Source organism: Anser cygnoides, chromosome 19 (genome assembly GCF_040182565.1).
Source record: "Anser cygnoides isolate HZ-2024a breed goose chromosome 19, Taihu_goose_T2T_genome, whole genome shotgun sequence".
Lineage (NCBI taxonomy): Eukaryota > Metazoa > Chordata > Aves > Anseriformes > Anatidae > Anser > Anser cygnoides.
This window is the reverse complement of record NC_089891.1, coordinates 9,872,611-9,894,728: the sequence shown is the minus strand read 5'-3', so window position 1 is coordinate 9,894,728 and position 22,118 is coordinate 9,872,611. Positions and strand designations below refer to the sequence as shown.

Sequence of the window (22,118 nt, the reverse complement as noted above, 5' to 3'; positions counted from 1 at the left end):
ATAAAAAAAACAAAGCTCTATTATCCCGTTGTCAGCTACGCTACCCCAACATAAACAGATGTATGTGTTCCAGAAGGGCACCTGCTGTGCTGCAAGCTTGCACCACGGTTTCATAAGCAGCGCTCTATTCTCAGGATCCTTTCCCAGTCCGCACCACACTGGATGCTGTGACCTTGGCCAGCCCTAGCCTCTCCCCGCTAGACTGAATGGCAGCCCGAGACCAAGGGCCTGGTTGCCGCAGCTTTGATACTAATCCTCCCCGCCTCGCACAATGGCACCCTACCTGGCCTGCACACTGGAGCAGCCAGGCGGCCTTTGAAGCAGGTGATGAATAGGGACGGCAGGAAGCCGCTTCCCCACTGAACTCCGGGCCACACAGCTGCTAAGAACAGTCACTTGGATTTTTCTTCAGTTTTGGTGGATTTCGGGGAGGGGAAGGAGAAGAGAGGAAAAAAAAAAAAAGAGGGGGGGAGAAAAAGAAAAGAAAAGAAAAAAAACGCCCTTATCGAGAATATGGTGGGGGTATTTGCAGCGTGAGAATCCGGCTTCAAAAAAAGCCGTCGGGAGGAGCCGGCTCAACGTCGGGCGGTTTGTGCGCCACAGCGCCCGGCACCTGATCTTAAAGCTGCAGCAGGCAATTCCGGGAGCGGGCCTCAGCCCAAAAATTAGCTGTTTTCATGGCTTTCGGCTTAAAATTTGAAGCATAGTGAAAAGCAACCTATTCTCACCAATTACGGATCAGAATATCCCAAATTTGAAAGTAAAATACGTGATCCACGCTACGCGGCCGGGAGCGTCCTTCCAAAAACAACGTGAGGAGAACAGCCGCAATATTCTATGGTTTAACACATCTACATTATTTAATAACACCGAGGGGCTCATTAACACACATCTGAAGTTACCCCCAGGAGGGACACGTTATCCGCGCCAGGCCTAGGATCGTTACGCAGAGCTCTTTACCTCAGGTTTTTGCCCAAGGTTTGAGTACAAAAATGTTTTCTTTTCAGATGCTTCAGTGTCCTTGGCGTGTCTAAATGGAAGTATTCTTGCTCCCTAAAATAATTATAAAACCTTTGTCTGATTTCTGAAAAAAAAGTCTGTCATACATTAGATCTGATTAAAAAGAGATCGTGCTGACAAGGGAAGTCTTTCTATTCAAACTTTTTTTTTTTGATTTCTTAATTACTGCATTTTCTGATGGTTGGGCCATGTAAGGTCTGGGGTGAGCAAGTTTGTTGTGAGGAACTTCGGTTATTTCAATTTTCTTGTTTTTAGCTGAAGAAAAAAATGGTAGCAGGCAGAGAACGTTCTGGAAGGAGGCAAGGGACAGATCCTGCTTCTTCCACCAGCTACAGGAGGTGTGCATAACAGGTTTACCCAACTAAGGTAATTAGTTATCTTAAAAAAATCTCTTCAAGTATAACTTTATATTGCAGATTCAGTTTTCAAATTTAAAAGGGGGAAGAGCTAAAAAGGGAACAGTGCTTCCATGTGCAGGAGGGGAGTCCTCACGGCCTGACATGGGAGCAGAAACGATGGCAGTGGGAAGCAAGGTGTTTTGTAAAAGTCATATTCAGTGACAAAAAACCCTCATCACTTAGAGTATACCATTCCCCATGATGTTTTTGCTTGGCTTTTTCGAGACTTCTGGCAGAGAATAACTAGAGAGAAAGGATGGGGATGACAGCATTTTCTTCCCTCAAGTTCAAATGCCTACAAAACCCATCTTTCCAAGCGAATATTAACAATCACCACACATTCATAAGCAACAAAATGAGCTTTCCTGTACAAATAACATGAAATGACTGAGTAGGCATTTGACTATGTGGGTGAACTCTCACTGAAACTTCTGTTCTCCTAAGAACTACTGCCAAGCTCTACAGCTTCTCTTGTACCCCTCCCTCTCTCATTATTGTATTGAGTTGTGTTGTTGCTGCTGTTTAAAGGAAAAGAAAAAAACTAACGTACGCTAACAAAAGGAAAAACACCATGCTGTTTTGCATCAACAACCTGACTTTATCACAGAAAGCTGCATGAAAACTATGTTAAGTCTTCATAAATCAGTATGGATTCTGTCTCTGGGGTAGAGCACACCTCTGCAAATGATAAAACAAACCACATCCTTTAAAAACTGTTAGCACGTTGAGATCTCTCTGCACACCATTTTAAAATCTCTGCTTTTAACTGAAATTTCGCAGTATGCCTTTACCTTGCAGAGAAGGACAAAAGATGACAAAAGTATTAAGAAAATGCTAAAACAAACTTATCTGAGAACTGTGATCATCTTCTGCTATTCACTAGCATAAACACACACAAATTGCCGAACAAATCAAGCGGTGCAGATCATGACCATCCTGCACAGGACACTGACAACCTCAGCTACCCAAAGATGGGCTTCCAACCCAGGCAGATGTAACTGCACCTACATGTGGAGGTACTCTAGAAGAACCTGTTAAAAACAAGAACCCATCAAATAAAGAACTAAAGCGAAACCCTGCTGCTCTTAGCGCCAGTTCACCTTGTGCGTCTGGAGAACAAAGCTTGACAGTAAATAGCCTGCTGATTGTATAAGATATCTTCAGAAACCAAATACTTGTAATACAATCAACATTGACAAATACCTTTTTTAAAGACCCTAATATAGACAAGAGCTTCTACTACAGAGTTTTTGTTTTTACATCATACAGCAAGTTTAGGCTTTTCAATTTTAGAACAATTTCAACTTGTTCTCATGAACAAGTATGCTTTTGAAAATCTTTTTATAGTCCCCAAAGGAGGGAAAGGAAATTAGTTAGCTCACTACCTCTTTGAAAAATGTAGCCACTACCATAAATATTTGACACCAAAGTATGAAAATTCATGTAAATTTATGTCCACAATCTAGAAATATTATAAGTAACACCTATATAAAATATGGGTTTGCATGGCAGGATGATTTTATTAGCACTGTTTTGGCATGACTGAACTTCTTAGGGCCAGAGAAGCCACCAGTAAATTACTTATGTCATGCCAAAGAACTGAACTAAAGCTTACTCATACAGCGCACCCACAGCACATCTATTTTGCAGCAATTTTTACTTATAAACATTTAAGAGTATTTTCAAATGTTTTATTGGAGATTTTATTTCCCATTCCTCCACTGGTAAATCAGGTGTCTTCATTATAATTACTCTGCCCAAAACCCACTCTAAACTCTGACCAGCACTCTGTACAACACGTGATCTATCCCCAAATAACAACTCTGGTAAAATCTAGCGTTTTCCGTCTCCTAAGCCTATAAATAAATGTGCATGTTTCATGAGGATATGAGGATTACCCATCCCTGCAAATACACTGCTTCTAAAGTAATCTGATATAACAGACTTGAGGATCGAGTATTAATCATGCTGGGCTCTGGCTTAGCATAACTTTGGGTGGAAAAGACGAATCTTCATTGCAAAGCAAGGGAGCATACTAGAACTATATTGTAGCAGATAAATGGATTTTACAACTTCAAATTTTTTGAGATTTCACTATAATTTTGAACACAAAGTACTCCCAAGATAAAAGAACTGTAATGAACAGAGGACAAATGGGGTGCTGAAAAATACATCAGTGCAGACCCCTACGTTACCACTGGGGCAACAAACACATTTGGGGCAATGTACGTACAAACACATTTGGGGCAATGTACATACAAACACATTTGGGGCAATGTACATACAAACACATTTGGGGCAATGTACATACATGTAAATGCATTTTACTTTATTTCATTGCAAACTACAATAACTTAATTGACATTCATGTGTTTCCTGTTACACTTTACCTTATAATCAACCACTAATAACTGTATTTCAACTGCAGACTAAGAATTGCATAAAATTCTTCAAAAGATGCAAGCAGGTCTTTAGCATAATTACAGTTTTACTTATCCTTTCTACAACAAAATGCCCGAGTAGTCTCACTAGGTGTATATAAAATGGCATATCTGGCCAGTAAATTTTGATTTATAAAGATCTTCCAGAGGTAATATTTTTAAAGCATGGGCAGCACAAACATCACATTGATGCTCTTATCTTCCCAGTCATCCTGCCATGACTAAATTTGCTTTTAAATCACCAGAATACTGGCACTGAAGTTGCATCCCTGTGATTAAATCGTACCTAGCAGTGGGACAAATGTCACGAGATCCCACTGCCCTCCTCAGTCTACCTGTCCCAAGAAAGCCAGTGTGCAAAATATTTCTTTCAAAATAATATACCTTTAGTCATTGCAAATGCATGTTTGCAGCAGATTCTAGTACAGAACTTACTGTACATTGTCTTTGTTTAGGGATTCCAAGTTTATCCAAGGACCTTCTTTGAACACTAAGAACTGACTCTGCAGGCTGACTTGCTATTTACTGCAGGCATCAATTTATGATCCTGGACTCGTGTCTCCTCTCCCTCCGCCCCCCAGAGCTGGCTCTGTTGACTATACAGGGAGCTCAGGCTTTTAAGTATGAATCACACACAAGTTAAACGCCTGAAGGAGACAGTGTAAATACCCATACGTCTGATTAACAACTCTGTAAACAGCAGTGGTACAGCTAGAAGATTTTCACCCTCTCTTTACTTGGAGGTTAAATTCATATCCTTTCCCCATTTGTGAGTCTTAGCTATATCATGAAGTGAAAAGTTGATGCTGATGATTGAAGAAACTATTCCTCAGATATTCTGAGCAAATGGCATTCATCTGTGTGTTAAAGATGGTTCAAAGGAAACATTCATGCATCCTGGATTAATTTATTAAATGAAATTTATGCAGCTTGTTGCTGATGACATGAAAAATTTCGTGCTCAAAAAACGTGCTCATTTGGCCTCCATGCAAGAACAGACCGTATTTCAATTATCTTCGACTATAGACAAAGAAGAGAGGAACAAAGCTTTCTACAAAGATGGTGTCCTTATAACTAAGCCAGCGTACTAAAAATATTCAGACATTCATGATCCATAACTGAACTGTTTAAAGTACAGCTAAGAAATGGCTGCAACATTAGTCTGTTTGAGTAATAACACATTTCAAAAGACTGTCTTTACAAATGTTTTCTTCACTCGAGTCAATAGCAGATCAGTCAAAAGGAAGCTAGAAGAAACAAAGAGGAAGAACAAGGCCAGAAGAAAAGCTAGGACATAACTGCAGTGGCAGGAACTCCTAACTGAAATCAGAGGTACAGGGACAAAGAAAGCCGAACCTTCAGCTTGTTATCTCTTTTAACACACCATGCTGAATGCCTCTGAAGACGTGAGCATTAAACTGGAGTCAGAGTTTTAGGTGTACACACACGACACCATTTGGTCATTATGTCTTGTGGTACGACTGATGATGTTGGTAGCAGTTCCGAAGACAAGAGCACCGGCTGGGAGATCAATACAGCTACACGTAACATGCCTAATAAACAAGCCAGAACTGTAAATTTACCACCCAGCATAGATGAAGCATCTTGCCCTCCCTGCCTCAGAAAGGCAGAGTGGCCATGGTGGAGGCAGAAGTCAGTAAGGAACCTTGGCTCCTGAAGAGCCAACTCATGCTCCGCTGACCCTTCAGCCCACACCACCCCAACTGACCCCTTCTGCAGGGCTCTTCTCTCCAGTGCTCCTGATCCACAGGTCTAAGCCTCAGTTCTCAGCCTGAATAGCTCCAGACTCCATTGCACAGGCTTTTTACAACTACTCTCAGATTCACAGCCAGTACTTATTTTCCTGAGGGACTTGCTTTCCAAATCTTAACCCCATTCACAGCAATTTCTTGTTTTCCCCCATACTTAATCCCCACTTTTTATTCTATTCCCCATCTAAGCTGTGTTTTCGTCTTCTCTCACAAGGTCACAGCCTCTTTCATACACAAACTGTTCTGGCTCCGTTTCCCAGGGAGGGTATGGAAATTCTCAGTAAGATTCTTCAGAGCATTTAGCTGCTGAACTCCAGAAAATCTGAATTAATCGATGTTTATTACCTAAATACACTTGAGTAGATCTTCAGGAGGAAAAATAGAAAGCAACACACTCAGGTGAAAAATTCCCTACCTCCAACATTTCAAGAAAATCCTGCTACAATTTTAACAAAAGCAAAATCGACGTCATCTCAGCCTTGATCACCCAAACACTGGTTAAAATCTTCTGCCACAAAATTAAACAGCTAAAAGTTAGCATGGGAGATGCAAAACCATTAATTTAAGTTAAACTTCAGAATATTTTTATTTTAAGAAACTAAGCATGAGATTCTGTTTGTAACCTTCATATTAAATAGCACTGCTAGCACTGTGGAAGATGTTTGATTTTAAATATATGCACTTATGCACAAAATAAGGCTTGCAATTACAAGCTTTGTATTTTACCTCCAAGATAACTGCACTTTTTTTTTTTTAATTAACTCACTAAACAGATACAAAAAAAAAGTCATACAAAAAGATAAATAATGTTCTTCCTCCTCTCCTTCTATCTTCCTCTGCTCTAAAACACTGCTTAAACGAGAACAATTTCCCTGCACTACCTCGAATATCTGTCCTTGCTGCTGGCAGGTAAGATTACAGTCATGCTTTTTTCACTTTTAACCAGCTGATTCTGCACTTCTTTACTTCCCTTTCTTTAATATAAAAGGCATATTTTGGAAGGCACCACACCTTTGCATTGCTCCAGACTTAAAAGCTTAGACTAGTTCTCTCATCTTTACCATGATTTCAAAGAGATTTTGTTAAATACCCACTAAAACATTTCTGAAGGTGTCCTGTTACTTTCCTACTTGGCTAACAAGACGACAACCCTAATTATTCCTTCACAAGTTTTACAGAAGTCAGCACTCAACAATAAATGTCGCAAGAAAGGATTTCCTGAGATACAGGGAGATTCTTCAGCTATCACGTAATACTTTTCCTAGCTTTCCACTTTGCCATGGAAGCATGAATAATTATTATTTAAAATGGAATAAACACAGTTAAAGAAAAGACAAACCAAAACAAAAAGCTTATTTATAAATTCAGGTTGGCATTCACCCTCAAAGTACGTCCATAACTCGGCAAGGAACACCACCCTGCTATGACAACAATTCTTCAGCTTTTTCATAGTGCATTCTCCCTGCTAGGAAAAAGAAATCTCAGACTTCAGCTCTCTCACTAGCCTTGCATCTCCACTGTTTCACAACCCCTCAATCATAACACTTCAACAAATATTTATACCCAAAGATGAGTGTAACAGTGATCACAGGGGTACATATATATTTTTTTTTAAAGGACAGCTAATGCTATTTAAACATTAAGATCTCCAAAAGCCACTGAAAAGGTTCTATTGATGACAATTTATGAAAGTGTGCCTGAAACGAAGATGAGTACATGCCTCACCCTGCTGGGAAGTGTCCTTGTCTGAAACCTTGTTCCACCGCAAACGCTCTACTGTGCTATCATGGCTTGTTCTGAGAGCTGCAGCATGTTGGATACAGGAAAGCAGCATATTCATTCATTTTTCTGGCAAATTTGCCTCCCTAAAATTTGTTATGGCCAAGTTTGGGCACAGACTTTTTAAAAAAAATATTTGGACTAATGGCAAGTGATTGCAGCAGAAAGTCTTCCCAGGTATTTTGAGCTAAACTGAGAATGTAATTAGAAAGTGGGGGGGGGGGGGGGGGGGGGGGGGGGGGAGAAAAGAAAAGGGATGGGGGTGCTTGCAAAAAAACAAACAACCTTTTTTCCTGTGCTGACGGTGCCATAAAGCCCGGCTACAGATACTGCAACCATTTCAAAGGCAGGAAAGGCTGAGGCCTTCACTGTGGTGTCCACTGGCTTTGAAGTGCCGAAAGCAGCTGCTCCCAGCAGATAGGAACTGTGGTGCTGTTGGAGTTATTTTTTTTCTTCAAAATATACTTTCAAATCTAACAGCTGCAAGTAGAACAAAGTTGAGCTAAAGTATATTTAAAGAAAAAAAACCCACCAGTTTCTCCCTAAGAGTGTTCTCAGTGGATACTTCAAAAGAAAGTGGCACTGAATCAGATGAAGCTGGAACCACGACCGACACGTGACAGCTGAAACCAAATACTGCAAGATCCCAAATTTTCTTCTTTGCTTTTTTTTTAATAGATTCCAAAGAATTTGAAAAGTTAACAAAATATTAACTTCCATAGTTTATTTTTTCTTTTTTTTTCAAGGAAAATTAGAAATGTGAAGGCTTTGAATAGTTATATATATATATCAATATTCTCATCTGTAATCTCTTTGAAATCAATATTCAAGAAAATTACAGTGAAGCACAGATAACCATTCATATAAAATGGATGGATAAAACCACAGCTCTCAAGTTCTCATACTTTCAAAATGCTTTTCAGTTTGGAGAATAGGTTCATTTGTTTTTTTGTTATCAACATGATTAAATTTATGGACAACTGAGTTGTCCAGTAGGCTGCCAGTGCTTCCTCTGCCACTCACCATGCCAAGCTGCCCAAAATACATTTGAAGGTCAATTTTCCTTCTGTATATAAATCCAATTTTATCATTATTCAGACACTTGAGGCAGAACATCTCAAAGCAATTGCTGCTTTCTCAGGTAGCCGAAGTATCCCATTTGTAGCTGGGTGCCTATTTCCTGACTGGAAGTCTGCTAGAGCCCTGCTGAAGCACACCACTAATTCTAATTTACTGCTCAATTTAAATAGTCTAAATCAGTCTGTTCCTCTACAATTAATGTCTGAAGAAGTATGCAATAAAACAAGGCAAGGAAAAGTCTGCTTTAAAGATTTTGTAGAAGTCCTGAAGCATAAATAGAGAGAAATAGAAGTTGGAACTACTGAAGGGAAATTTTTAAGAGTGGAAGAACTGAGCTCATACTGTTCTGTGGCTGCACTGAAGGAGCCTTATACTGCAGAAATGACAATACAAAAGAAGGCAGTTTCCAGTGATAATGCATTACAATCTGCAGGAAGGGTCACACATTTCTCAGGCTTGCAGCCTTTCAATGAATGTTCTAAATGAACTATGATCAGAAATAATAAGAAAAAAATAGGGCATAAGCAGGATTCCTCTGAGAATTCTTCTGGGGCTCTCATTATTTAGCTGTTTAGTGTTGAAAACCTTTCCCTGCGTTTCAGTGATATTTCATAAAGTCTCACTGTTCTTTCTTAGACTAAAAAGTAGCTATCCTAAATTAAATCAAATTGAAGCAGCAAAAAACTCTTTTCAGTGGAAAATGCTTTCACTGATGTTTATCACAGTATCACTATTGTTACAGAACAACAATATAAAATGATTCAAACAAATTTTAACTACCACATTCATTTCTTGCTTTTTTTTTGTTGTTTGTTTTTAAACAATCCTTTTAATCCAGCATCCGGAAGCTCTAAATGTGAGGCATGAAGATACAAGAAAACAAATAAACCAAACCATGACAGTACTAGGCTTTGTCATTTTCCTTTAGTGTACAAAACCAGTAAAAAGTGCTTGGGAGAAGACCTTATCTATGGTATCTCTTAACACGCACACGGAAAGAAAAAAAAAAAGAACATTTGTAGGTAGGAACAGGAATATTGTAACATGCTATGAACTGCAGACTAGTGTTTATTACTATAGATCATGTTCCTAAACATGGGAACAAAATCTTTGAATAAATGCTTACTTGTGACTCTAAAAGAGTAGCACAAATTATAAGAACTGTAGAGAAAAAGGTGATCCAACCAAAACGCTGAATTGATGCCAACATGAGATCCCATAAAAATGTTCACCTTAAGGTAGATGCCCACCTAACCCCAACACTTCCCATTGTCCTTCCTTCAGAATGAGTTTTAATTGACATGTTAAGCTTCATCTTTAATGCGACCAACTACTGCAGTGTCTTTCAGACAAATAATTTCAAGAAAATTGATTCTCATGAACAGCAATTATATTACAGCAATTGTATTTCTGATTTTTAGCCTTGATTCCAGAAGTTCTACTAAATTACAGGAGAGGTAGAGTTCTTACTGTTCTTTTGGCAAGTGGGCTCATCTGCAACACAACACCCATGAACATACACACATACACTTCCCAACAACTCTGTGAGCTGGGCTATTCCTGAATCATTAAGTAGAAGAACTGGAAGTATTATCATCCAGCAAAACAAAGCACTTGTGCAGATGTATCTGCTACACTGGACAACGTCTCACCTTCATCAGGTGACAGCAATTAGTAATGTTGACAATTCTGAGCAAGGCTAAGGAAATACTTGGATCTGAACCAACCACAGAATCATCGAGGCTGGAAGAGACCTCCAAGACCACCTAGTCCAACCTCTGACCTAACACTAACAAGTCTTCCACTAAACCATATCACTGAGCTCTAAATCTAAACTCTCTTCAATTAAATTTGAGAGCCATGCAGAAAATATTGTTCCTCACAAACAATGTCTAAGTTCCCTCTCAGCACCTTCCTAAGCGATCCCATTTCTTCATTACTTGAAAAAGTTCCTGGCTGGATGGACCACAGCAGGACTTGCACCATAAGCAGACAGCAATATTTCATTCTCCCACAAGCACGGAAGGTAAACTTGGTGAGGAAATGAAGCCACATTTCCCTGGTGGAAACGTAAACTTACATCCACACAAAAACATTGATAAGAGATAATTTCACGCTTATGGACTAACTGTATCATTGCTGTACCACTGTATGGTTGGCCTTAAAGTAATCATAAAAATGTTCAATCCCTTAACAGGTGTTACCAAACACACAGCACTTTGACTAGCTACCACTTGGAACAATTGTTTTAGCTCTCAACCTTGTAACATGCAATAATTTGTCTGCTTCTGTTTGGTTTTTTCCCTTTACACTTCACAACACTACTGAACCCAAATTTCTTGTTTCCACCCACATGTTTCCTGAACATTTCACAACCCTGAAATTATATTACAATAAAGAAAATCCCTACCAGTAGGCCAAAACAAGCATTCATGTGAACACTCCCCATGTAAAAAAATTATAAAAAGAATAAAGCATTGATCCTTGGCAAGAAGAAAAAGAGATAACGTTAAATAATTTCATCTGGTCATTATGAAAATAGGTGTTGCCACCTGTAAGCCTGGGAAACTATTTGCAAGAGGCAGATGTACAAAGGATTGCAAAGAGGAAACAAAAATATTTTCTATTTGGACTCTCTCTCCTCCATCCCCCAAGCCATCAATTCTGCATACCTATAGAATGTCAACAGGAAGAAAAGCAACACACAGCGAGATCAGGATTTAGCCACAGGAGATGACCTACATCTGTCCCTCCTCCCCTGCACCTGGAGGAGCACACTTACTGACCTGTTGCTCATATCTTTGCTTGAGCTCTTCCAATTGCCAGGAGAATTCTTTGGATTGCTTTTCCCGGAGCGATTTTGATCTGCTTAGATCTGCTTCAACCTTTTCCATCTACATAGTAAAAGAAAGAGAATATTTAATTATTTTTTTTTTAAAAAAGGCATAGCTTGAAACATTCTGACGTTTCTCATGTTGTTTGCAAACCATCAAAGACCTGAACAGAACTCGCTGAGAATAATAATCGTATTATTTGTATGCTGTGAAAATGAATATTCAGTGAATATAGCACTATTAGTAACTTACAGATATAGCTATCACCTGTATGATGTCACTCCCTGATTACAAAGTATTGGCTTAATTTTTCACTTGACAGTGGTAAACATGCCATTCAAATTAACTGAATATTTTTATAGACATATTTAAGACTCAAAAATATTTATTTTAAAAACATATTGCCTGTGGAAATTCAAGGGAAGTAATGCGTGAATCAGTGCACAAACTACACATTTAAAGTTTACATTAAATCACTTTAAATTTAAGTAAAAATAACTTAAAAGAGAATTATTTGGCTGCAAGTAAAGTTCCCTGAAGATAGTCATCACCTATGAATAATGAGCTTCACAGATTCCAGCACACAGCATCAAGGAAGCAATTTCATAACCCAATTAACAAAGACTTTTGTATCAAAAGCACAACTGTTAGCTGTACATCAGGCATGTTTCCAGGGGAATATGTATACAGTGCTATGCTACAGCGAATGCTCATCAACTATTTTAGATCTAGGTCCCAACACAGGCAGCGAATGAACTGTCTCCCTTAAAAAAAAAGGAAAGGAAAAGGGGTATAGCTGTCAGGAGGACCAGTGCTGCCGCTCGTCCATCTGCTGTACCAAAAGAAGAAACGCATGAATTCCTGAACCACAAGCCAAAATCCTGTTTGGCCTAAGGGAGTGCTCTGTCTTCAATAGATGTCTTTGCCAATCGGTCTGGACATCACTTCTAAGCCAGATAAAGAGCAGAAAAGGCAGTACTCGGAGTGGGAGAAGCATTTTACTGGAAAATACTGCAACAGGAGAGGAAGATGTAGGACTAGGAATTGTCCAGATAAAATAAACTAAAAACAGAATAAAACAGATCAAATCATCTTTTCAGTAGCCCTTGAACCTCAATGGTATCATCTGCTATTAAGAAATGGGGCTTCTGCATAAATATATTGTGATTATTATATTTCATTATATAATTTTATTATATCATGAATATTAAATATTTTAGGAATAATTTCTTCCACCTTCAAACTTATTTAAGTTGCATCTCCATAGCCATATTTTACTCAGCTCAATAAACATAAAAATAAAAGGCCATGATATTTTACACTAAAGGACTACTTTTTAAGAATGAAAACATTCTTAAAAAAAATAAAATAATATAACTGTATGCAGAGATGCTTTAACCCTATAGGGTTTTTGTGCTTTAATCATTAGGGGGAAAAAAAAATCATGTTTCCTACAAGTGCAAGGAAAGCTCCTGATCATTATTTTCCAAGCCCAAGAAACACTAGAGCTGAAGTACCACGGCATAGTCTATGTACTGTGTCTTTTTGCTAGCTAGTATTAGCAAAAATGGGTATCTTGCAGTTAAAAATGTATCACTCACCCATCAAGGGGTATCAGGTGATTCTTAATAATCATGAGCTTGACAAAATAGTGAGCAGATGGCAAAAAAAAAAAATCACAGAGCCAAATGAATGAATCAAATATTGATTACAAGAACTGAAAATGCCAGACCTCATTCTACTTATCTCTGTAAGCAACTTTGCCACACACACTTACACAAAAATGGTTCTGGAAGCCCAGTATTTCTGATGTGGTTAAGAGTACAGTGTTGCTATAGCTACTACAGATTTTGATTTGCAATACATTCCACCTAGCTACAAAAAAATTCTTCACTATGTTGTAATCTAACAGGCGATTTATCTAAAGAGTATGTGTGCATGCAGAAGAATGAGAAAGGACAAAGCTACAAAGACAGTTTCAGTACTGCTTCTCTGATGTATTTCCTTGAACCTTGATTCCTGTAAAACAGTATTGCTCAATTGTATAGTAATTTACAGTAATTTTTAAGTGACAGTTGACTTTGTAAGTTTCAAAAGTTTACACCTCCCCCCCCCCAAGGTTAATGAAACCATTATCAATCTTTCTAGAATTAGACTAAATATTTTATTTCTGCTCCAAAAATGATAAAGTCGTCTTGAAGTTGGAGAAGAGCCTCATGGCACAGTAAATGACAGAAACTGACCTTAAAATTGTAGGATTTGTTCTGTTGCCCTCAGAGATCTAGTTTGCAAAAACACACACTGCTTTTATGTGTTTGCTCTTGCTTTTTTATTTCCAAACTATTATTTGCTGTCTGCACAGGTCTTAAAAAATAAATCAGCAACACAATGTCTTACTTCCTTTCTCACTTTCGTCAAGGATTTTGGAAAAATCAAAACTTCACAAGAACAACAAAAGGAAATTTGTTAAATTACAAGTACATGACAAAATATTCTTCTAAGATAATTTCTAGCACAGTAGGTTTTCTTCCCACAAGCTTCTAAATTCATAGTAATTGTGAAACCCATATGAGAAGTTAGTAATTTGTAAGGGGAAAAAAAATCTCAGTTTTAATCACCTCCTGCTTGTTTCAGATATCTGTCACTGTTTTAAATTTCATCTATTTTCGATTTTTGTACCAGTAAAATAATTCTCCCCTGTAAGAGAGCTCTTTTCATTCCAAAGAATATTAAAGCACACACTATTTCTGAGAGCTCCAATGATGCTTGGTAGTAGGTAAGTGATATTGATACCTTCATACATCAAACTATTCATATCTTTATATATCGATTGATCTTCATGTGTGTGTATATATATTTTTTTTTTGCCAACTCTTTGGGTTTTGGAACACTCCTAAGGAAGACGAGTGAAGCTTTGTGACTGAAACTTTTTTTTTTTGATAGAAGTTTTACCCCTGTACTACATCATCACCATCCTTAGAAATTTCATACAATATTGGATTACATAATTATGCATAAATTCTCACTAGTAAATCTCAGGGAGAGAAAAATGGGTTTTACTGTCATCTGCCTATGGATGACAGCAGGCACAATGGCTCTGCCCCACGTAGGCTCAAACTGATTACAAGACCTCATTAACAGAGCCCAGAGTCGTTCCAAAAAGAGTAGGAAGAGACACACATTTAAGTGGAAAAATTATACACGTTGTTCTGCAGGGGTGTATAAACTAACACTTTATACTCTCACTACTGAAAATCCCTAATCAGTATCATAACTGCAGATATCTTTATAACAATGACAATTCTGGCTTTGTTAGAAAGATGAAACAACTGCTAACATCCCTTTTTGACTTGCTACCAAAGACACTACATTGTGAAAGATTTTGATGTAGCACTATCAAGTGAAGCATGTTTCTGGCATTATAAGATCAGAATATGCTATCCTACTGAGACAGAGTTTCAGAAAGGCTGGCATTGTGACCTCCTCACCTGCTGTTTCATTTCAGCATAGACTTTTTCTGAGTTCAGCTCCACCTGCCGCTTAAACTCCTCCAGGGCAGCATCTGCCTGCTGGGCCTGCAGCCTCTGTACCTCTGTCACCCGAGTCAGCTGCTCCTCCTTCTCCCTAGAAAGTCACAGAAAATTTTCAGAGTTCAAGTATCAAATAAAAGAACAAGTGTGCTAGTGTAAAAGAAAGGCCTTTAACCCTATCAGTTTAAAATAGTATTCAGATTTCAATTTCCTGTCCCAGCTTCTGCCAAACTTCCCTTAGCAATACTTTGAAGAAGGGAATAGAAGTCTAGAGTTATTTTCACTTTCTCCTGTTGAATTTCACAAGCCTAAACATAGTGTTCATAGCCTATGACAATACCTCTGGCTTCAAAGTCTGCATTGACGTGAATGGTTCACTACTTGGTCTACAACCTCCTTCTTTGAAATCTCACCCTAAGAAATGTATTGTCCCACTAAAATTTAAGTGAATTGCTTTTAGCATCATTGTATTCCTCTATTAAAACCACAAAACACTTATCCCAGTGTCACCTTTGCTCAGACAAGATGCAGGATTATTCATTACTTGGCATATATCAAAACACACGCAGTGTTAATGTGGGACTTGTGGTACCTTCTGAACCCATCAGAAATCCATAATGCTGCAATACCTATTCAGCCTTTAAAGTAATGACAGATGTTACATTTTTATGCAGAGATGGTTCATATTAACAGCCTATACTATTTGGCATATCAGTGTCAAAACATACGTAGAAATTGGTTCGGGCATCCTAAGACGTCACAGTTTATCAATAGTAATGCACGTATAACATTTTATGTACATATATGCACACAGATATACACACACACCCCTAAAAAAGACGTCTTCATACTGACACATCACAGAAGAAAATTCTGATAACCCATGCATACTTAGGAAATGTTGATGCGATTCTTCACATAGAAGACAATCAGGAAGCATTGTTAATTTTCTGTTTTCACAGGGCAGCAGAGTTGCCTGATTGTGTCAAAACACACGCGAACACCATGGTGCTATCAATGGACAAAGCTGGCTCTACCAGTGGTTTATAACAGAAGACACATTCAAACAGACCTGTAGCTGACATTTTCATTTTACAGGCAGAGGAAGTACCTCATGATAAATTTCCCATTTTGACAGAAATTATTTCCATATAAAACAAAGAATCTGACACACAAGAGATGGAAAAGACCAACTAATTCATCTAGTCTGTCACCTTGCCAGCACTGAACTAGCTGTTACAGCACTGAGCAAGCCTTTTATAAAGGTCAGGAAGCTGCCAATCCCAAAGTTACAGTATTCACATCCTCTTCCGTGGTTTTCATACCAGAGTTTGACAATGGGACAAAGAACATAATCCTACATCTTCACAAAGTGTCCATTTGCTGTGCAGGAGAGCAGGGTAATTCTATTAGTAAAGAGATCAAAGAAATGCCACAAGCCCTGAATAAGTATCTTACTGTTTACTTTTTTTTTTCATTATGCACATTTGAAAAAAATAAAAAAAAAATATATATATACATACATACACACATATATATTTGATTTTGGTACCCTGCTTACAGATGACGAAATTCAGACATAAGGAGACGGATGTTTTCATTAAGGAAAAGGGAAATAACTTTTTTTTTTTACCCAGCATAAACTAGACCAAAAAACCTGCATCACATTTTGGTGTTTATTGTTCAGGTGTTTTGCGTATGTGTGTGTTTTGATAGAAGAGTGTGTTTCTAAAAACTTTATTCAAATTTGCTAAGGTACATCTATCAGCTTTACACAAATACACTGTATTTCTACTGCCGCAATAACTGCATTTGCTAAACTTCCTTCAGGAGAAAGAACTCTGCATATTAATCTAAGTTACCATATTCTCCATTAATTTATGGGACTATACGAATTACACAGGAAAATAAAACTTGTTTTTTTTTTCTAAATTCAACTGTTATAAAGACCATTTAGGACCTAAACTTCTACTACAGAGGATCTGAAATATCATAACCACAAGTACAAAGATCCTCAGTCATTTCTCAGAACGTGCACACCAAGGATGCCTCAAAAGCTAAACGTGATACGAATTGTTTGATGAGTTACTGATGCATCAACTCTAACTGCAGAGGCATTTGGCTTAATTATCGCCCTGAAGTGCAAGTACTAGAGACAAAGCTCTATGTTCAGCAGCTCCAAGTTAACAGCTGCTTGATACTGAAGTACAGCGAGCACGCCATTCCCTTCCCCCATAATAAAATCTACCAACAATTCATAGAAATGAATAATAAGCAAATGAACGATCTTCTGAGCCCTAGACACAGCTCAACATCCTGAAAGAGAAGATGGGAACAGGGCAGCAGCGTGGTGCAGCGGCAGAGCATTGCCTTAGAGAAAACACTGAGAGGGGAAAACTCTTCTCCCAAAGATCCTTAGTTAATTTATGGGTGCTGGAAAACACTTCTTCCTCCCCACAAAATGCATCTAAATACTTCCAACTCCATGCTGGAAACAAAACCAAAACCAAAGCTTATTCAAACACTGATAAGTGTCAAGAGGCACTGGAAGAACATCTTTGGTCTAGGCAGATGGAAACAACAAATCTGAACATAAAAGGACAAGATGTCAGTCCTTGTGCTGTTAGTGAGCCTCCAAATTTATGCATCTTCTTCCAGAAGAATATATTTTTATTTTGAAATATTACAAGGTAAACTTTTCGAAATCAGGTTTTATGCACCATCCTTTCATTTAAGGACTTAATCCCATGAATAGATGTAACATCTCATTATAACTAGGAATAAAACAACTTTTTTTTTTTTTTTTTAAGGATGTGGGAGCTAGCTGTCTACTTTTTGTGCATTTAAGATTTGTAGAGAAGCTTAGAAAACATGCACAACAATGGACTGTGGTTCACAAATATAAGAAAAGCTTCACTTTTTTTCCCCAAGACACTGAGCAATGTGCCTAGCATGAAGCACTAAAATATTCACTTTGAAGATTATTTTTTTTCAGTTGGACTAGTTGTGGGGCCGAATACAATACAATTACATCATTTAAATCCCCTAAAGCTGAGCTGGCTTGAATATAAAAATAGGGTGAGTTTACTCTTTGGCCCCAATTTAAAAAGCAGCAAATTCCTCTTGTTTCAGTGTATAAAGGATATGTCCATGGAATTAGCAATCTTACGCAGCACAAACCATCTCAGTGAAAGTGTACTATGAAGTCCAGAATTGCAATTTCAGACAGCAGCACTCTGAAGTGTACTGATAAATGGAAAATACAAACATCTTAAATACTTCTTCATGCTTAATCATAAATATTTTCCTTGCTTCGTAAAATGTCTTCCAAGAGGTAACAACTGAAACACAGTGAGACACTACAGCATTGCGAGTCAGGTTAATGAAACACAGGGCAATCCAGCGATTTACATGGGGTTAAATAAATTCAAGATGTTCCAGCATAGTATGAACCAGCAGTATTACTCACAGGGCTCTCAAGGCCAAAAGGTTCTCACCAGTCCCTACACGACAGCAAGAGCTGACCAACACCAAACAACAGCAGAACATTCATACAGTCTTCAACAAATGAAAAATATTTTAGACTGCATGTAAGCATACACGTGTACAGAAGGCGTATCCCCATGAGCTACACACGGACAACCTCTGCAGACAGTTTCACATCCCATTAGCAAATCTGCACGCAAACACCCTGGGCATAGCTTAGAGGCTTCTCAGTGATAGGAAAAATTACTAGATCACGAGAATCTTGACGTTTATTTTAAATAATACCAGGCTTTAGGTCATGAATATGCAAATTCTTTGCCAGGTCTTCAAACACTTCTGGCAGCAGTGAAAACCTGCTTCTGTCCAAACAGACCTTCGTTTCTTGAGTTTAGTGGAGCACAGAATGGGAGCATGAAATTTCATTGATAAGGATGCCCTTTACCACTGAATAAGCTTCCAAAACTCAGTGGCATGTATAGCAAACAACAGGAAACTCCAATTATTAAAATGGTGAAATTCAGTTTAGAAGATATAACGCTTTCCAGACAGTAGCGAGCACATTGCTCTGTAAGCTGCATCATGCCTGCTACACCAGCATCTGGAGGTTAGATTCAGATGAACTCTACCAGACGGACAGTCTTGATCTCTCACACAACACTATCACAAAACTATCCCTGCGTTCATACCTTCAGATAAAAACAAATGGTACTTAACTGTTTCCCATCATTTTGGATTAAAATGGTTGAGGATTAGATAGGAAACATCTAATCTGTGATCAAAATTAACGATTAAAATGAAAAAAAAAATTGAGGGCTTTCTTTTTACACTAACCTGGGTTCAAACAAAGTCACTTATCATTTGTATAGTCCGTTTAGGTTATAAAAACTATGTAAACATGTTCCTAAAGATGATGACGACTCCCTGGACAACATGAAACACAGCATACTAAGTAGCGAAAAGCAACCTTCATCAAAACATACACAACCTTCCCATACAAAAGAAAAATTCGGGACGGCTATCTTAGTATCTTTACAAACACAGGAGTACCCATCCAGAATCCGGACACGTTTCCAGACAAAATATCGTATAGAAGTGAACTCAGGATCCTGCTGCCCGACCTCGGAGAGCCTCGCGTGGAGGCGCCCTGTTACCAGCCTCCCCACCGATGCAGCAGTTTATCGATTTATAGCCAAATGCAAGATTGATGACACTACTACTCGGCTGGTGGGATAACCATTAAGAAGGACACTCTGCACAACAGCCCCTCTAATTTTGTTTTTAGAACAAAGACTATTTCAACTACATAAACAACACACTAAGGCCTAAAGTACCATGTACTTGGATAAAGGAAGGGTTGCTGGTTTAGTTTACTGCTACAGAAAAATGCTTCAGTAGCAATAACAACCCTCTGAAATACACCGTTTTACTTCTCATCCTCCACTATGTGTAACAGGCAGTGATAGTTAACTAACAGCTTTCCATGTAAATTATAGATAGGGCCTAAGATGTTAACTACAGCTAAGACGGATGCATCTTACTATGGAGGCAGCGATTACCAGCAAACAATGAGGAATAACAATGCTCTCCTACAGCAAGAGCGCCCAAACATATGGAATATGTGCATAACGCTTCTTTGTGGTGTGGAGAGGAAGAAAGACAGTGTGAAGTCATTCAAGCGGAATGATAACTAAACCAAAGCCAGATCAAAGGAAGGAAGAAGAAAGACTGAAATGTGAAGCTGAAATATTTATTGCCTTCAAAACATCATCCCTATCCTGTCCCTGGGCACTTTAATATTTCGAAGTTGTTAGAAAGCATTCTAACTTGTTTCATCATTTCAAAGAAATAAAACCAAAAATATAAAGTAGAGAACAATTTTATCTTTTACTCCCTGATTTCCAGTATAAGATGAGCTTGTCTTTATGAGAAAAAGCATGAATCCACTTATAAATTGTTTACAGTTTGCATAATTTGAGATGTTAACATCAAAAAGCTGGTCTGCATTCCTTCAAGTAAGCTGTAACAATGAGTGATATTTACAATGCAATTATTATTTTAAACTATATACTTATGTTTTAAATAAATCATGAGATAACATTAACAAACTAAACCACTACTTAAAGCTGTTAATGAATTTAGAGTAAATACTCCATGTGTCTAGTATCACACTTCAGTAAAATAAGAAGAATAATGCATTACATTCAAAATTAATGGCTCACAAGTTAACCAGACATTGGTTAAACACACTAATAATTATTATAACTATTTCTCATTATAATAATGACAGGGTACTGTTGTGCTAGGTGCTATGCAAACAGAATTAAACAGCAACAGCAAAATGATAAATGAGATGTGGGTTAAAAGCCTGGATAAGCGCTGTAAATGTGGTTGGAAAGGAAAATGTTATAACTTAGCTAAACTTTGCAGATACTGTCTACAAGATTTAGATACATCACATACAAAAGGCCACAGAGGCTCAGTTATCCAGAAGGGAGGGTTAGGACACAGATTAATTGTTGTGGCTTTTACATGCTGAGATGACAACAAAACCTCAGCCACGAGAACATGGAGGGGAGAATCAGAGAGACAGGTGTAGATAACTGCTTTGATTAAAGGAGACAAGGCTGTAATTAAAAGGCGGACCAGAAAGTCAGCAGCACAGATAGGAAATAGATTCATGAGATCACCCAGAGAAGAGGTGCAGAGAAAGAGGAGATAGGAATCAGAGAACAGTGCTGTGCCACAGAAAGCTGGAGGGCAAATAAATACACCATCCAAAGGACAAACTATGGAAGAGATCACCAAGAAGAGCCCCAGACAAGAAGAATCATTTAACACTTGCGAAGAACAGCCCAAGATGTTATGAGTGACAGTGCCAACAGTGGTTGGCAAGTCAGACACAATGAGGATTAAATAACAGAAGACTGCCTCCACTTTTTCCCAATATGGAATTCAAAGTGAAATATCGAACTAATTACTTCAGTTTAAAGCATGCCAAGTTTATTATTTCAAAGAGGTCTTTATTGATAAAAACAACCTGGGTCAAAAAGCCTTTATTAAAATAAGTTTGCCCGCCGATCTTGCTTCTCTTCTATCCTTAGACAATCACGACTACACCACCAAGTACTACTTCTGAATGGGCAAGAGTCCAAGAAGTAAGCACATCACTCATGCACCTGTACAAGAAAGTGCAAGGATCCAGTATTCATTCAGGCATTTTCTCTGTCTAAGGCAACTATTTTTCGGGCTAAAATAATTGTATTATTATATTTTAGGATTCAGAAAAATATCCATGTTGTAAAGGACTCAGTAGTAACTCAGTACTGAGGAATGATGAGCACCTATTCGGCTCATCGGTTGATTCTTCATGTCCACTAGTGTGGTGGACATATTTTTTCACATTTTTTTCAATAAAAGCACCTGCAGAAATACTAACTTTCATACCTCAGTGAAGCTTGCTTGTGCTGTTGATAAACCTGGAGGAAAGTTGCACAAAGTACGCAAAAAGTAACCTCAAGATTACCAAGTGTCATTCAAGTCTAGCAATCAATTATCTAACAACAACTGAAAAAGGAAGAAAAACATTTTGTATGATTTTGGTAGGTAATTTTTAACTGACCCTAAAGAGGTGACAGCCTGAAACATTTTACGCTCCTTAGAAATCAGTAAGTGATTTCAATGATCTAGAAGACTTTCTTTGGCCAACAGAAGGCTCTTCATTCCATCAAAGTTTTTGGCACTGTAGCCTTGAAATATTCTGCTCTGAATTTAAAAGATG

The 22,118-nt window shown here is 38.1% G+C and overlaps 1 protein-coding gene and 1 long non-coding RNA gene across 14 annotated transcripts in view; one reads left to right on the top strand and one right to left on the bottom strand.

Moving 5' to 3' along the window:
- CEP112 (centrosomal protein 112) overlaps window positions 1-22,118 on the bottom strand; it is a 163,010-nt gene that overhangs the window by 89,904 nt on the left and 50,988 nt on the right. For all 13 annotated transcript variants that reach the window (XR_007163457.2, XM_048064341.2, XM_048064340.2 and 10 more), the window contains 2 exons: window positions 14,813-14,948; window positions 11,277-11,384 (listed from right to left, as the gene is read on the bottom strand). Coding sequence is in view for 12 of the 13 variants with exons in the window: in XM_048064341.2 (XP_047920298.1) it covers window positions 11,277-11,384; window positions 14,813-14,948 (244 nt within the window). In the remaining variant the exon portion in view is untranslated. The remainder of the gene's footprint in view (window positions 1-11,276; window positions 11,385-14,812; window positions 14,949-22,118) is intronic.
- On the top strand, window positions 124-15,951 carry LOC106034681 (uncharacterized). Its single transcript, XR_001206239.3, has 3 exons — window positions 124-324; window positions 1,276-1,386; window positions 15,817-15,951. It is a non-coding gene; the product is annotated as an uncharacterized lncRNA (long non-coding RNA).